General features: G+C 36.5%; 1 protein-coding gene across 3 annotated transcripts; it reads left to right on the top strand.

The window, feature by feature from the left end:
- The first annotated feature begins 696 nt into the window (after positions 1-696).
- On the top strand, positions 697-10,042 carry LOC147482744 (uncharacterized). Of its 3 annotated transcripts, none has more exons than XR_015203690.1 (4): positions 778-1,169; positions 1,503-1,600; positions 8,868-9,683; positions 9,827-9,939. XR_015203690.1 is itself a non-coding variant. In XM_086575780.1 (3 exons), exons 1-3 carry the CDS (start codon positions 990-992, stop codon positions 9,307-9,309), a joined length of 720 nt encoding a protein of 239 aa, XP_086431906.1. In that variant the 5' UTR covers positions 697-989; the 3' UTR covers positions 9,310-10,042. The 3 variants fall into 3 exon arrangements, 1 of the variants encoding a protein (XP_086431906.1); XR_015203689.1 differs by having other exon boundaries at positions 9,776-9,939; XM_086575780.1 differs by having other exon boundaries at positions 697-1,169; positions 8,868-10,042.
- Positions 10,043-17,925: the final 7,883 nt, after the last annotated feature.

The raw sequence follows: 17,925 nt of genomic DNA, 5'->3' as shown, positions 1-17,925 counted from the left end.
GGCAAGTAGTACTACCACGGCTACTCCATACCAAGTCTTCTCACAAGAGCAGAAGCAGGATTCAAACTATATGTCATTTCAGACGGCGCAGATTAATTCAGGTGGTGAATATGCTCCAAGGCCTTGGGAGGACCTTCACAGTGATTACAATGGAGACTCCAAAAATGAAGATTCAGAGATTGGCATTCTTCTAGAGTTTTTGGACGATCTCTATTTTGAAAGTCATGACTTGTTCAAGAAAGTTGTTTCGGAACTTCAAGAAAAGTATCTGTCCAAGAAATCCAATAAGAAAGAAGAAAAAGATGCTAGAGCAAAAGCTTTCTCAAAGTTCATCAAGAAATTGCCTACGCGATTACACAAGAAAAAGTTGAATGAAACGAGAGCCCAAACAATGAGAAGAAGTTTAAGTCTCGGTTCACCTCGAACTCCTAAATCGGGAGATGATGATCAGTCTACGTTGAAGCTATTCCGCTTCAAGGTTAAGACTCTAGTTTTAGGAGGAAGCGTGATTCGACCACCAGTTGGGCAGGGTGCTCCTAAATTCCAAAATTAGGGGATTAAATTTTGTTATCTGCTTTTGTTAGGTATACTCAAGTTAATCGAACGTTAAAATTTTTGGTTTTTGATTTTCAGTATATAGTCTTGCTTCAACTGTCTTAGACCTTTGGGTGGATGAGTTTAATCTTTATGGTGCGACTGTTGCACAGTATCTTTCCTATAGAAAAGAACAAAAGTCAAAAGAGAAGAAAAGAGAGAGAATTATATCCTTCCAAAACTGACGACGCATGACTGTTAGTAAACTTTTTCATTAACCCCCACTCATTAATACACCTCCAACGTCACACCTTCACTTTCTAAACTTTTACTCTTTTCTCTGCCTCCTCACCACTTAACCAAATGGAGTGAGTGAGTGAGAGAGAGAGAGGAGAGGGTTATAAGTTTTATAGGGTTTATTAAGAATTAGTAGGTAGAAAGTAAAGAGGGAAATAATGTTTAGTTCAGGGGTAAATTGGGTAATGACAGCAATAGGATTTGCAGTGAGTACTATGTTTATTGTATTCGTTTGTTCTAGACTTGTTTGTGCTCGGATTCAATTGAATGCTTCTAGACGTCGTTCTTTTCCTACGGCTGCTGCTGCTGCTGCTTCTAGAAGATCTGATCTCACCATGGTATATATATTTTTTTTCCATCCTTGATTTTAATTTTAGTTTAAATTTGTTAAAAATATTGTCTTTACTAATTGGTCAGTTGGAAATTGAAGTACTTTTTTAACAAAAAATATATTATTAATAGAGGATGTCTAGGGTGCGCAGGCACGAGGGCCCTTGGACAGTATTTTTTTGTAGCAATACACCAGTACTTTTGCCTATATGAGTGGCCCAGATTCAATTCCTCACTCTCTCTCCTGATGCACACTAGCTTTAGTCATATTAATATTATTATTTTTGAAATGTAGTAGCCCAATTTTTAAACTTATTGATATTGGTTTTGAAATGGGACAGATTGAACGGCGGATACATGGGATAGAGCCGGTTGTTGTAGCCGCCTTTCCTACGAAGAAATTTGGTGACGAGTTTTTCTCAACTGGAGAAGATTCTCAGTAAGTTTTTTTTTTCTTCTTTTTAAGTTATGTATTTGATTTTGTCGCTTTTCTATTGGAATTTTGGTTTTAGAGGTAGTGCAATACTGCAATAGATAGAGAAGTTAATAATGTATTAAAGAGTGTTTTTTGTGTGGTTGGATGACATTGAGAACCATTGTTTGTCATTTAATCACAGTTACATATTGAACAATCATTGAATAACATTCGGACATAGAAGTAAAGAGTGGTATCTTTAGAATATGAAGACCAAACTTCCTGAATAGAGTGTTAAGTATTTTTGTATTTGTTCTGCTAAGCTCTTTGCAGAATTAACTAATGTGTGCTCTGGTTCATTATATTCTCATTCAGCATAACATTAAAGATTAATGAAGTAAAGTATGTTAACTTGTCTTTCAGACAGGTAGCTCGAGGATTCTTTGCCTTTCTTGCTTTAGTTCTTCTACAAGGATCACACCTTATGAGCTTGTACTGTATTCTCATTGGTTTTTTACCAGCCTTTTGTCACTTGCTCCTTGCACATAATTACATCCTAGAAGTTAGGGCCTTAGGGGTGGGTGTGAGTAGAAGTATAAAGTTTTCCCTGTTACAAAACTTCGATGATTTTAGTTCTTAACTTTTTATTCTGTTCCTTATTCTTCGATGTACATGTTAACCCTTATTGATAGATACTAATGTCTGTGCACACACGATGTGGATGCCCCCTTATGTGTGCTTTCGTGCAGTTCTGTGTGTGTATGTGCTCATGACTTCATGTGTGTGTTTAATGGGTATAAGATAGAGGGTCTCAATGACATTTTAGGTGTGGAATTCTATCATATTAATGTAAATAGTCAATAATACTTTTTCGAATATTTTATCTTAATTTTAACTTGGATTTCATTTTCCCCCTGTAAATATCCAATTTTAGTACTTATATATTAGATTAAATAGTAAGCGTTGCGGCTTGCAAATTTCAAGATTTCATGGTGCAATTATCAAAATCCAAGGAAAATAATAAATGGAAAAAAAGACAGCATAGATGTGAACAATGGTACTGTATATCACCTTATTTCTTTTATTTGGATTGTATTCTTCACTAATTGTATCCCCGCCCCCCCCACCCCCCAAATAATAATAAAATAAATAAATAAATAAAAAAAAAAAATGGTAACTCTGTTTTAGTCGCTTTGATATTTGTTTTGTACTTTATTTTCTTTTTCACCTCCCCTTGGTGTGGTTACGGACTTATCGGATACTTTTGCTTGAGATGTGTGGAGTATGTAACTATTGATGTAATACAATTTGGTAACTTTAATTTGTGGTATTTACTAATGAAATACTTAAGAGTTACTCCTACTCCTGTAAAGAGGAAACTAGCTTGCAGTTAGTCGAGTCCTAACATGCTCCATACACCAAAATCGTGTGCTTGATCACATCCGTGGCATTTGGTCCATGGTTTACTCAATTCCATCCCAGCTTTGACTTAAGACAGAACCTGTTAGCTTGTTGTGAACACTTAATAATAATGAGCATTTAATATATGTAAGGACAGTTTCACTAAATTATACTTAGAAACCCAAATTCAGCAAAGGAAAAGAAAAAAAACACTGAAAAGGAAGTTTTCCATGGGGGCATTTGCCGTCAACAACGACCCAATCTCTGGAACTCTCCAAAGATCAATTTCACGGCCAAGAAGTTGAAATAGTGTTTGGGAGAATTGGCTCTTGGTCTTCACCCTTCTATTTGAAAATTGGGTACCGAATATGTAATGACCGCCTTAAATTTAATGACCGCCATATGCTATAGAATTCTATAATTGTAGCTTTAAGTTTTTTTTAATAACTTGTTTCAGTTGTTTGTAAATCTTTTGGCTATAAAATAATTATCAAATCATTTACGAGTTTTGTAGAGTTGTATTAAGGAGTATTTTGTATTTAAAAGTTAGCCCACAAGTCAGCATAGGATCTTGGGCTTTTTTGAGACTCATTAATCGTTTTTGAGACCCATTAGAAACCCAAAAAGTGTGATATTAGGGCTTTAAAATTCTAAGTGGAAATTAATTCCGAGTTTCTTTAATTATAATGTCTTTCTCCAACAAAAAACACTAACTTGAGAGAGATTTTCGCTGTAAAAAGGTGAGTAGGTAGACTAAACAGTTCTCTGTTTTATTAACTTCTGTTTAGTTACAATGTGAGTTTATAATGTAAACAATATGATTATATGCTTAGGTTGAACTTTATTATGTTTGGTTTGTTGCATGTACATATAAAATCAACATATTCTATTTTTTAAAAACCATAATTTTAAATTTATGTTTCCCGTTGTTAGACTTAATAGAATTCAGTGATCTGAAGTTCATTATATAGATATTTTTGAGACACTTAAAATATAGATATGATTTTTACTGTTTGGATACAGAGTGTATTTTATGTGATTTCTCAAAGTACTTTTTGTATTGGGTGATTTTTATAACACTTGTTGGAACTGCTAAAATTCTGAAACTTCTATATGCCAATGTGACTGCATGATTTTTGGACAGTTCTAGACCGTTTTGATAAATCTGTTTTGGTCTTAATTCTAAGGCTGGTCATCGAGCTATTCATGTCGAGTTTTAGGGTGCTCAAGCTTGGCTCATGTTTGTCTCGAGCCGAGTTTGAGTCAAGCTCAAATTTTGTTTGAGCTTTATTTTGTGCTCAAGCTCGACTCGTTTAGTATTTGAGTAGCTCAACGAGTCTAGATATCTATTTTTCTGGACTAGAAATTCGAATTCGATCATAGGTTCCAAAGTTTGATTTGACTTGTTTTGTGTATAGGCTCGACTTCGACCACAAGCTAGAGATAAGTGAGCACAAATAGACACATAATTTTATCTCAAGACCAAAATAACTTGCTAAACTCATTTAACGAAATACTAAAATGCAACTACAGTCCACTAATAACACAATAAACCATTATCTAACAACTATTACAAGTTGTACACTATATAATTACAACAATATGTGTTGAGTTCTTATAATCCAACACACTGACATAAACAATTATCCTAATTAAGTGTTAATAAAACTTTGTAAAATGCAAGCTATGAGCAAGCGTCTCGAGACTTCGAGCTCAAGTTTTAAAATATGCTCAAACTCTACTCATATTATTTAATGAGCGAGTTTGAGTCTAGCCCAGAACGAGCCGAGTACGAGTTGCTCGCATGCTACTAGGCTCAATGACTAGCCCTACTTAATTCCTTGCTTTACTCATATGACAATGTACGATTTTATTTACTTATTTTTAATTAGTTTTTACAAGTGTAGTCAATGTATATGGGTTGGTTTTTGTATGTTGTGACAGTTTGGTATTAGAACGACTCGTATCAAATAGTAGTTCACTAAATCTCCTCATTGGGACTGTAGCAAGATATACAAATCACCCTTATTAATTGATTGTACTTGTACCATTGATCAAATAAAAAAAATTCATATGGAGATTTGTGCAACATTACTAATAAAGATCATAATAGATTTACTCAGAAATTCTATAAATTTTCAAAAATTATAAATTAAATTGGCCTATGAAATTAAATTGTTTTTGTAGATATGGTCTCCTAACTTAGGCTAACTTAGGTGGTTTTTATTAAATATTTGTTCTAAAAGAAGTGTTTTTATTGTTGAAGGTTTAAGCCTAGATTTAGGTATTTGTTTTACTAATTATAATTGATTAATTGATGTTTACCGTTGTTGAAGCTTCCGCCAACAACTTATATCAAATTGTTTAACCATTTATGAGCTATTTGTTTTTTGGGGTTAAGTTATAAGAGGGTCTTATAAGACCATGTCTTATAAGGTGGTCTTATAAACTGGTTTGTTTTTCATTTTAAGTTCGTCTTATAAGCACTTGTAAAAAAACAGAAAAAAACAAACATACAACATCATATATATGGTTATTTGACAAATATAATATGGCTTTACATTACATTTAACTTGAATAGATTAATTTTAAATAAGCATATCATTTGATTTTCGGTTTCAAATCTATTTTGATAATTAGAATATTGGTTTTAGAAAATTGCATTAATAGCATGGTGGTGGAGCAGCAGTGGAGTTATTTAGATGGGTGAGTGGCGGCTAGGGCAGTGGAGTTATTTGAAGCAAAAGATAGTGAAAAGGGAAGAAGAGATAAATGGGGGTGAAGGGTGTATGGGTGGGGGCGTTTGAGTCATTTTTTAAGTTATCAGACTTATAGAATTGAAGTAGAGTCAATTTTGGTACTTATAGAATTGGAGCCTCTTATAAGAAATTTTTAGTAGGATGCCTCTTATTATAAGAGGGAAAAAACAAACCAAAAAAATGTCCAAAATCAGTGGTCCACCTTTTATAAGAGGTTATAAGACATCAAATAAGACCTTGATGTCTTATAAGAGGCAAAAACAAATGGCCCCTTAGATTCCCAAGGCATGAGTATCCACAAAATGTTGGCTATTAGAGGGTTCACTTTGTGCTTCTTAAATGGTTTCTTCTTAGCTTTCCTCAAATATATAGGGGCAGTCTCAAGAAGGGATGATATAGGTGTACGAGTGTTTCTGGAAAAAAAATATGTCGTAGTGTTTTTTTCATTCAGTTTGCTTACATGAAGTGAATTACCTTTTAAGTCATTGTCTTACTTTGGTGTATTATATCTTTAAACATTGACAAAATTCCGGGTTATGACAGTTTGTTCTAAATTTTGATGTATTATACTTTTTTACAATATGAAATGCTAGTATTGTCTTGTTTAAGTCCGTTTCTAGACTGACATTCTGATAATAGGTTGGATACTGTTAATATAATTCCTGACTCCGTCCCTGAATATTTTGTGTGTATATATTTACTGGAAATTTTATTTTAGCATATTGTTTCGGTTTTTTCCTCGGTAATTCCTAAATGGAAGCATTATCAGTTAATAGTATGACTCTATCTGTAACGGTCCAAACTATCTTACTAACCTGTAAATTTAAGCCTCAATTTAACGCTATTAAAACACACATGAAGAGTCTTAACTATTTAAGCACTTAAGTAGTAAGACATCCTGATTGCAATATTCTTCTGCTAGATCCAAGATCCAATCCATTCTATACAGAAGTATAAGGGAAATGACAAATAATTCAAATTTGAGCATGCTTGATTACTCTGAGTACCTGGGAATTATATTTTCAAATCAGAGGTTTTATAGGAGCTATATCGAATACCTTAGAAGAGGGATTTCAGATTTTTTTAATATGGGATATTTATATATGCACCTGCCATTTTAATGTTAGACACTTAGAAATCTTTCTTTATATATATGTATTGGAAAAGCTATCTTTCTCATTAGACACTTAGAAGTCTTTCTTTATATATATATATTGGAAAAGCTATCTTTCTCATTGCTGAAGGCATCCACCCTTAATCGTTGGCCGCTTAAGGCGCGCTTGAGCCTAAAGAGTAAGAGGTACTCCTGAATGAATACATGAATTAAACATATCCCAAGGTTTTATAATGGGATCATGGTGCAAAGGATTGTACAAATCCCATTGTGAACACATTTTAAAGATTGTACAGGTGAAGAAGAAGACCGATAACTGACACTCTTGTTTTATTGGGTACTCTTGCTAAAGTGAGTAAGTGGTGGCATGACGTAGCGGAAGCGATAATAAAAGTTCAATGGAACAATAAAAAAGATAATTGAAATATAAGTTTATTAATAATATTAAAGAGTTGATTACAATTTTCGTCCAGGAAATTCTTTATATAGAGAACTTCGTGAAATCATCTTAAAATCCTTCTAAAACACTAAAACAGACTTTCCTAACCTATCTATATCATAATATGAGACTACTAGAACTCATAAACTAGACTTCTAGACACTTCTAAACTATGCTAAAATAGTAAAAACGAAAATAACTTGTTTTTAGTAAACTTGGATTTACTAAAAACAATTAGACAATAGAGAATTGCTAGCGTCCTACCCTTTAAAGGGGTAGGAGCATCCTAACCCTTTACAGGCAAAACAATATTACTTGTTCACCTAATGTAAAGGTTCTACTTCATTTATTAGAAAAAAAGACAATCAAATCTGAGTTGACTCACTTTCCTCTCTTTTTCAAACAAGCACCCAACCAACGCCAGCTACCCATTTCTCCGGCCGCCGGATTCCGATCCAGCAATTTTTTTTTTTAATCCATACAACATTTTTCATTTGAAATTACAAGGAGAACATAGAAGCATAGCATAAAACTAAGGTATCTACCAATTTGAAATGTGAATTACCCAAACAAGAACCAATATATTTGAAAGTAATAACCCTCTATATTTTGAACAATTTCAAGTGAGTTGAAAACCTAAAAACAAAACATAGTAAGAGCACAACTAAAGAAAACCATTCATTAAATTTAGAGCAATTAAACTAATTAGAGTCCCACCTTTCAATTTCGGAATTAACAATGTATGAGATGTATGAGACATTTATATTGGCAAGTGGTGGTGGTGGTGGTGTGGAGAGGGAGAAGAGGGGTTGAGAGAGAAATAAGAGAATAAAAATAAAAAATGAATAAATAAGAAATATGAATAAAGAAGTGAAATTAAAAAACAAGAGAGTGGCAGCGGTGGTGGTGGTGCAAGAGGGAGAGGATGGCTGTGAAGACTGAAAAGACTTTGAGTTTTACTGGTTTTAGAATTGTATTAAGTTTTACAAGTATTGTCTTTTATTGGGTTAGGATGGTCCTACCCCTTTAAATGGGTAGGATGCTAGCAATTCTCTAGACAATAACTATAGACTCTATGTTCTACATCATGGCACCATATGAGGACTATAATGTCACTACAAATAGAATAATAAGTATACCAGTCATTTAGTTTGTTCCTCAATCCATCACTGTTGACATTTGTGTACTAGACACAATAACTCCGAACCAATATCTCTATAAGTCCTTCATGGATTGGTTTGAGACACTTATCATTGGAAGTGTTCCCTTCAGGTCTTAAATTCCTGTGTTTCAGCTTGATTTGTCGTTGGAAGAAGAAAGAAAAGGGTGGCTTCCTGTTCGAGGGTCGGCGAATAATTCAATATTGTCTTTTGTTTTCATCCCTCCCCACTTTTTGGCAATGTGCATTCAACAGTTCCGTAAAATGCGGGCTAAGGCATAATTATAACCAACCCTGACAAAATGATATAAAAATATCAATAGTCATGTTAAATACGCATCTTTGCATCTGTTTGTTTTCTATATGCTTAATGTATAGTTTTGAATTCCTTCCTGAATGTTGCATGCTGGTTTGACCAGGTGCACAATTTGTCTAGCTGAGTACCAAAAGAAAGACATACTACGCATTCTGCCCTACTGTAAGCATTTCTTTCATGTGGCCTGCATAGATACATGGCTGCAGCAGCATTCTACATGTCCCGTATGTAGGATTTCATTGCGCGATTCCCCGGAGAGGAATTACGTAATGCAGCCCATGTTCAGTTCGGCCATCCAATCCTATGGCATGGATTCTCTTGATTCACATTCATATGACTGTTTGTATAGAGACCATGGGCATACCTCGAGAGCTTTCAACAATTCAAGAATGGAACCTATTCAGGAGGATCAGTTTGCATGTGAGCTTGATGCAGCAGAAGCTGGAGAGTACTCCTCAAAAAGTAACCAATTCAGAAGAGACACGGACTGCCATGATTCAGATACTAGCTCATCTAGAATCCATCCTATACACAAGAGCCCCTGATGCCTTTTTGATAGCTGCATTTTCTCGTCAAGGATTCCAGTTGCTTTAACTATAAAAGTTCTGTATCCACATTATCATCACAAAGAAAATTTGCCGGTCTTTTCTAGTGGGTTACTGGAAGATGGCAACAGTATTATTTCAAGGACGCTGACTCGTGACAAGTTACAGCAAGAATACTCAAGATTGTGTGGCCTTGACGTTGACAAGACTATTTTGATGTTTCTTCTGTAGTTCCATTTTCCAGTCAGCTGCAAGGTAATGCCATCAAAGTTTTGAAAGAGATAAAGAGAGCTCCTATATTCTTTCTTCCAAATCCAGGCTGAACAATGAGTTGGTTGGCGGGTAGCTTGTTTCAAGCATATAAAGAATCACAGGTATCCTTGTTTCTTCAATTTGTATTTTACTTCTTTTGTTGAAGTGCATGTATGACTTAAAATATATTCTCAAATCATGTGAGAATTTTTAGGACCAACCGCATAACAGATTAACAGTCTCATGATGCGTCTGTGTCAAGCAGGATGCCTACAATTGAAGTGATGGTAAACATAGACAAGCGAGATAAACTGATCTCAGAATGAGGCCACTGTTATAATAAACTGAACTGGCAATGAATATATCTCTTTCTATACAGTTTTTAGAGATCTACCCTTAATTCAGTATGTTAATGAAATTCAATAAGATTGAAACGACAGTGGTGACTAATACAAGAAACACTTCTTATTTATTATGTCAATGTAGTTCAATTTTCATCCATTTGAGATTGACTGGGGCTGTGTTGGGGTTGAACTCCCGAAATTTAGGAGTCGGAAATTGTCAGTTACAACTCTTAAATATTATTAGCTTGAAGATTTAAAACGATGGAAGTGTCTGAAATATTGTTTTGACAAACGGGATTACGGGAATATCAGCGGTGTAATCTGTAGTACTGTTTTATTTTTTTCGGCTAATGGGTGTAGTCTGTAGTACTGTATGTCTTGTATTGAATGTTTGAAATGAAATACCGAGACAGCTACGAAAGCGCATCTTTCCAAAATTTTCTTCTCTGCTCCGACTTATAAAAATTTGTTCAATGAGATGGTGTACGAATTCTGGTACATGTGGTACAGATTTCTGAAGAACCAAACTTTGGTCCATGCCAGTAACTCTTCTGAACCATATAAAACTTAAGTTTGTGTTTCATATACCTCTCGGATTAAGTGATACTTGTAATTTAATTTTTGAATTATTGATTTAATCCGTGGGTACATGTAAAGATCTTTCACTCAATTTTCATTCCGAGCCAATACTAAGATTCTGGTACAACATTAGACATTGATGAGTAGAACCTTCATGTTGTCACTATAGTAAGTTGACATTTTATAGATTCCAAAAACGAATAAAAAAGATAAATAAGTGGATAGAAAAATGAATGTTAAGAGTTAAGAGATAGGTCTATAATTGAAGGTTATTGAATATCACTTCAAAGTTCAAACAGTTCAAAGCACACAACTTCCTCAAAATAGTTGAGCCATTCGAGTTCCGCACCGCTCCGACTTGTTTTTGGTAGAGCAGCCAGAGAGCTTAAATGACATGTCTAGTGTTAAATAAAGCAGTAAGTTGGTTGTCTGAGTGAGATTGAAACTTGGAACTTTCATAGATAACACAAAAACCAGGTCCTTTTCACATAATCAAATTTACAATACAATAGTATGGTTGGATACTTTGATTTAACCATCAGCATACAAAAAATTAAGCCATATGAAATCGTAGAGCACGAGCTTTCTATGCACGGTAGTTGTTCGTTATAGTTGGCCAAATGCCCAAATATATCAATTTTGAAATTTAGTGAAAGTTTATTGTGGGTTGGGTCTTTTCGAGCCACTGTTGTGAGTCACTGTTGTATGTAGTTCGCTATCACAAATAGGAGGGTTTTAGGGATAAATCTTATAAAAACATATAAACAAACTCAAAATAGTTAGGATATTTATAAGTTTTAGATTAGGTTAATTTTTTGTAGATATGACTATTTTAACATTGACACAAATAATAAAAAAAAATAAAAAAATTCTAAAGTTGCCAAATGTAGTCAACAAATTACAAAATTTGGCTAATTGTGAACCGTTCATTTTCACTACTTTGATACTATATTACACAAGTTTATAAATTTTTGGTTTTTATTATTATTTGTGACAATGTTTAGAAAAATTAGAATATCACATCTACAAAAAATTAGCCTAATCTAAAACTTATAAATGTCTTAACGATTTTGAGTTTGTTTACGTGTTTTTATAAAATATGTCTCTAAAACCTTTGGTAAACACAAATAAGGGTCAATGCTGAATTACTACTTTTCCGTTAGATTTTGACAGTAATACCAAAAATACAAACATATTCCCTTTTGTATGATTTGTATGTTTATGATATTGTTAGTTGATCCCAAGCACGGTCCCAAATTATATCAATGTTTTATCCTATATTTGATCATGATATTTTGAGTTGATCCTAGGTCCCAAATTATATCAATGTTTTATACTATATTTGATCAAGAGAGTGATGGATTTACTTATCAGTATTTTCGGTTTGGAACCACAACGTACAAGTACTGAACATCCAGAAAATCTTGAACCCAACTCCACCTGAACCAAACACCCAACACCAGCATCAAATTTACATTGGAAACCCCACCACCACTTTCTCCGATTCAACTACAATCTTACTCAACCAAATGCCATGTTGGATCTCCCAAAGCAAAGACTCAAGAGCCTTCAAATCGCGCAGTATTACACTCCACGACACAAATGGCAGATTAGCAATTCCATAAAAGAATGCCCCACCCATAGCCCTACAAAGGGGCGGTGGCCTGACCATGTTACTACCCAAACCCGCAATCCAAAGAGGGAATAGATAAAGGGAGAGAGCCTTGGTCTCAATCAAGTAAGATATAGAGCCAAACCAGAGAAACAGATAGAAAGGGATGAACCCATGGCTTAATTTGCCACTGATAGTGAGCTACTAGATCAAAAGGAATCAGCTTGAAGCAACAACCACCTGAAAAATACAACCACAAACCTAGATTTAACTTATTTAAGGTCTCCAAAGAAAAAAAGATCTGCAAAATTGGAAAATAAGGCTTCACCAAAAGAGAAAACCAAATTTTGACGCAGAATCACATCTTGAATATATGCATGCTTAAGCTAGTGTTTTTAACTGTGCGCAAATTAACAATAATGGCCACCTCTTTATCAAAAAAAAATAATAATAATAATAATGGTCACCTAGCTAGGTGTGACGGGGTCCCAAAAGTGAACTTATATATGCCAAGTGAAAGGTCCAAATCTATCCAAACATCACGGGCCAAGAAAAGTCAACGCATGGTCCAATCATGAGTCGGGTCCTCCTAATTGCCTTTCGATCTTTTAGTACATTTCGAGACACATCAAATAGAGTGGTTGAACGTCTAATTCGGGGCACCGAGCTAGAAGTTATGCCTAGGAGAAGTTCACACCTAGATCTATGTTCTCTTTTGGTTCTAGTGGAAAATATTTATTCATTATATTAGGGAGGGATGAGTTCCCATCACTCCTCATAGTCTCCAGACTATCAGCTAGGAACTTCCTTGGTGCAATACCAGGGCCAGTTCATGACGACACTTAAGGGTGCATCGTAGATTCTCAACAACTTTAGGATGGGTCTAGAGACGTATTGCATTAGGAGCATGCATACGTGGTACCGTTGAGAAAAGAGGTTGCCAAATACCACGTCCTAGCACTACACTGTGATGCTTGGTCGTGGGAACATCTGATTACTCGTCCCATTGGTGTATTTAGCTATCCAGTCTCAAGACATGGGACATGTGTGCTTAGTCTCATCTTAGACATATTCGAGGATTCAACTGTGTGCAAAAGGGGTAACCCTCAGTCTTGACTATCTGTGAGTTACTCTAGCATCGAATGCTTATCAGGCTTGTGCATGGTTGAGCTGCACAATCATGTGCGCCACATAGACCCCTCTCAACACATGCTTCAGGATGTGTCCGTGACAGTTGGTATCATAGCATAATCTTATTGCCTGGTGGTTGCATATGAGTGAACCTAAGTAAGCCTCTCAATGGGACGCGTCATTGCACAATCTTAATGTGGGTACAAGACCCAGGGATCGATCGAGTGGATCGAGTTCCAATATTTGGTGTTCATTGATGCTTACCTGTTCGGTACGATTTCACATTCAGTGTGGTAGCACAGAGACCTTAATAAGCAATATTATGGTTTCTAGCAAAAGAATGGAATGTTGGCCACACCATTAGATATTCAGCTTCGCATCACAGAAAGAGCGATTGTTTGACAGAAATTTCTCATGTTTTCCGCAAGCAACGGGTTACATGCAAGATCTCTAGTGCTTGAGTAAGTCAGTTAGCTAATTGTTGGAAGTGGGTGGTATGGGACTTCTTCGACCAAAGTTAGTTGATTGACCGTATAGTTGCTCTTAGTGGATTGATTACCTTCGGGCACATTTACACCTACAGGGTGTTCGTTGGAATCGCCTAATGGCGAGGATATGCGAGTCATCTCTTGATGGGACAACTGGGAGTCAAAATTTCACAAACAACAAAACATAACTAGTGGATGAGACTTGACATTGTGGGAGTCATTAGCCTAGTTTGTCAGTTGAGTGATGCTCATCAGAATTCAGGTACTGGCGTGGATGCGAAATGGGATCGAAAGAGTGGAACAAACGAACGGTATCCCCACTATAAATGTGTGGACCTCTCGAACCATCAGTTGAAGCTGTCCAGAAGGTTGTAGTATTTGGTCGCACAAACGAAATGTCTCTTTGGGCGGTCTACAGACCTAGCTCATCCTTGTTTGGGAACAATAGTTTCCCTGGAGGTGACCGCGAAGCGGCACTCCCTTATTTGTAGTGGTGTGATTGCAACATGACCGTTATCTCATTATGGCCCAGGAAAGCGAAAAGTACTAGAGCTCCATTCTAGTATGCTTGCGAGCAACATTAGATAGATTTGTGTCCCATGTGTAGTTGTGAATGGAACCCATTACCCATAGGTCCAGGATCAACCAGATCAATTAAGACCAATGCATTGGTTTACTGAGGGAGTGATCACTTGCATCCATGGGGTGAAGATTATTAGCCTCGGATGCATGACTGATTTCTCAATTCACTCCTCAGCGCTTCGAAGGAAGGAGTGTTGCCACAGTTATGATAGTGGAGTGGCTCAAGACATATTGGAGCCTGCATTTTGAAGTGCATTGGCAAACCCTACTGTGTGTGCATATTTTAGCAAATAGATATGTATCACGTGACAGCATCTTCTTAAGGCTCAGATATGGTCTTGGTGTGGGTAGAAAGTACCATAACACACTTCAAGTCCAAATCCTCTCACTTCCTAGGTTCGGAAGTGACACAAGAAGAGGAGGTTCGTGGGCTTTGGAACTAGTTGGAGTAGTAGGTTCGTATAACCAACTCCTAACTATGAACTCTAAATCCGAAACTCAACTACTAGGTTCGGAGCAGGTTCATGGGCTTTGGAACTAGTTGGAGTAGTAGGTTCGTATAACCAACTCCTAACTATGAACTCCAAATCCGGAACTCAACTACTAGGTTCGGAGCTCTAACTACTACTCCGAACCTAAACATGTTTTTATGTTGTTTAAGTCAATAAATGATACCAATTTGACTTGGGAAACATGGGGCTTCTAGAAGAGTCAAGATGAGACTTAACAAGAGACAGTGTCCTAGTTAAACACTAATTGGGAAACCTCATCTATTTTTATAAATAGAATAGTTGAACTACGCTTTGAGTTTGATTCCTCTTCACAGGATACGTAGGCAGCCATTAAAGAATGTGGTTCAACTTATCATCTTCTAGATCTCTTCTTCTTATTGATTCAATACTTTTACTCGTTCTTTGATCATCAACAAAATACTTGTGTTTCTAGATTAGGAAAAACCATCACACAATTGGCGCCGTCTGTGGGGAACCATACATAATTGATTTGATTTCTTGGTCAATTTTTTTTTTCGGTTCTAGGTTCTCCTACCCACCAATTTTTCTTCGGTTTTTTGTTCTTAAAAAAATTCTTCTTTTCTTCACTTTGATTCAAAATCATGGTTAATACAAGAGCGAACGCAAATCAAGGTACTGAAGGGAATAATGAGATCAATAACACATGTCACTGATCAAAGGCAATTTGGACGTAGAGGAGATCGTCGTTTTGGATAGGGGCGTGAAGAAGATGAGTCTAACAATGATACACCCCCAATCTGCCATAACCAACCAAGCCATCATGGATGCTGTGATGGCCGAGCATGGTCGACAAGAGACTCGTTTGCGTTTTTTCCAAAACTACTACTGCACAAAGGAGAGTTGTTCACTTCCAAGAGTGGTGCCTGCTGATGGAAACTGGAAGGGGCAGTTCCGCCCACCAAGTCTCGACCATGGTGAGGGTTACGTCCCTGTACCATATATTCCTTACTTCGTTGGGTACCATATCGACCAACCAGATTCAGATTATAATCTAGAATTGGATCCAACCCAACACTCAAGTTCACACGGAACTGACTTCTCTTGGTATTTAAGCTCTCGAGGTGCTGGGGGTGGACGTCCGAATGTGTTTGCTTGGAATCTACAACTCTCAAGGTCACCCTCGGTACGAAGAAGACCTCCATTTCCAAGAGAACCTTCATTGCCTCGACATCCCTCAGTTCCCTGATTCAGTTTTGGAAACCCCTCCACTCGATCTTGGGAACCGGAACCACGTTATCATCGAGATGAGAACTACGAGCGTCCAGGTCTGAGGTACAACAAGGAGAGAACTCCAACTCATGAACCGATTACTCTTGCACAGCTCAAGGTATAAATACTGGAGGAACTGTGAGGTTCGAAACCAACCAAGATGGATGAGTCAGTTGTTCAGTCAGCAATCGAGGGAGACATTATAACTCCTTTTTCATGGCATGTTATGAGCGGATACATCCTCCATGATTATAAACCACCGGAGTTCTCTAAATTTAATGGCAAAGGAGATCCGATCTCTCATGTGCTCGGTTATCGTCACGCAATGGTGGGTCTTTCTAAGGAAGATCATTATTTGTGTCAGTATTTTGCTTCAAGTTTGACAGACTTGGCACTTATCTAGTACACGAAGCTGCCCAGGGGCAGCATTCACGAGTTTAATGAGCTATCCATCAATTTCATTGCGAAATTCAGTTGCAACTGGCTTTACACTAAGACTACTGATACACTGTTTGACATGAAGATTCGGAAAGACGAGCGTATCAGGGATTTCACCAAAAGATTCAACGAGGTTCAATTGCATGTTGACAACGTCGATGAAACCCTCTCTATAGTGGCCTTTAGGAAGGGATTAAGTCTTGCTTCTGGTCTATACACGTCCTTGAAGAAAAAGAAGCCTACGAACTTGACAGAGTTGCAAGCTAGAATTGACAAGTATGCCGAACTAGAAGAGGACCAATTGGATAGGGAATCTTCTCACAAAAGAGTGGTAACCAGTGTCACCTCCGCTCCAACTGGTATGAGCTCTACTAATCATTATAATGATAAGAAGTTTGAGGGACCACAGTTGGAGCAAAAGTCATTCAATAAGAATTCTTATAATGATAAGTCCAAGAAACAGAAGATTGGTGACACATTCGGAAATAGTAAATTACCACTGCCGGATAGGGACTTTACCACTTTAACTCATCTTTATGAGGACATCTTTGAAGTTAACCAGGAACAAGATGTTGATGAAAGATCTTCTAGCGGTGAATCTCGATGCTAACATGTACTGTTTCCAAGTATTGTTGCACTACTCTTAGCTTCTAAGAAACGAAATTTTCATAGATTTGGATTTGCTTCCACTATACTGGGGGCATGATCTATGCCAATCAATTTTCAATAAAAGTTATATTTCTCTTTTCAAAGCATTGTTTCTTTTATAATTTTCTGTTGGGATACTTTTTGGATGTGGGGTGAAAGATCCCATATGTTGGCCAAAGTTGTATCAGAACTTTTAGAAAGCTTTCTCGGGATGATGAGTGAAAGATCTCATGTGTTGTTCCCTGTGTGATGGAGAAAGTTTAACTTAGTTTGGATTTTATCCTCCTAAGAGCAGTTCTAATGTCTTATGCTTATAAGTGTCGGTTTATGCATTAGATACCATATCATTTAAGGACTTTATAGGAAATAATACAGGGACACACCCTACGTTCCTACAAAGCCTTATTTCTTAACAAAACTAAAGGTATTTACAAGAATTGACATAGGGGCAAACCCTATTTTCCTACAAAACCTTGTTTTTCTAACCTTCGTAATACGAATTTGTATAAAATATAATTCGACACTTTTATCATTTTCCATCAATAGTCGAATGTGCGACCGTCGTCAGAGAGAAAAGTGGGGCATCTGTTTATACATATTTATGCAAATAAGGAGAAAAGAACACCACTTCCTAGCTTGCTTGGAACTCCACTTTCGAAACTTGTCTAAGTTCGGAACTCCACTTCCTAGCTAGTATGGAACTCCATGTTTGGAATTTCAACTTCCTAGCTAATAAGGAACACAGGAAGTCCAAGTTTGGTGATGCTCTCTCTTGAGTAACAAACCCGAAACTGTTTTGT

The sequence above is a fragment of the Coptis chinensis genome, chromosome 8, assembly GCF_015680905.1.
Source record: "Coptis chinensis isolate HL-2020 chromosome 8, ASM1568090v1, whole genome shotgun sequence".
NCBI lineage: Eukaryota > Viridiplantae > Streptophyta > Magnoliopsida > Ranunculales > Ranunculaceae > Coptis > Coptis chinensis.
The sequence above is the reverse complement of the archived record's forward strand: the minus strand, read 5'-3'. Positions and strand labels throughout refer to the sequence as shown.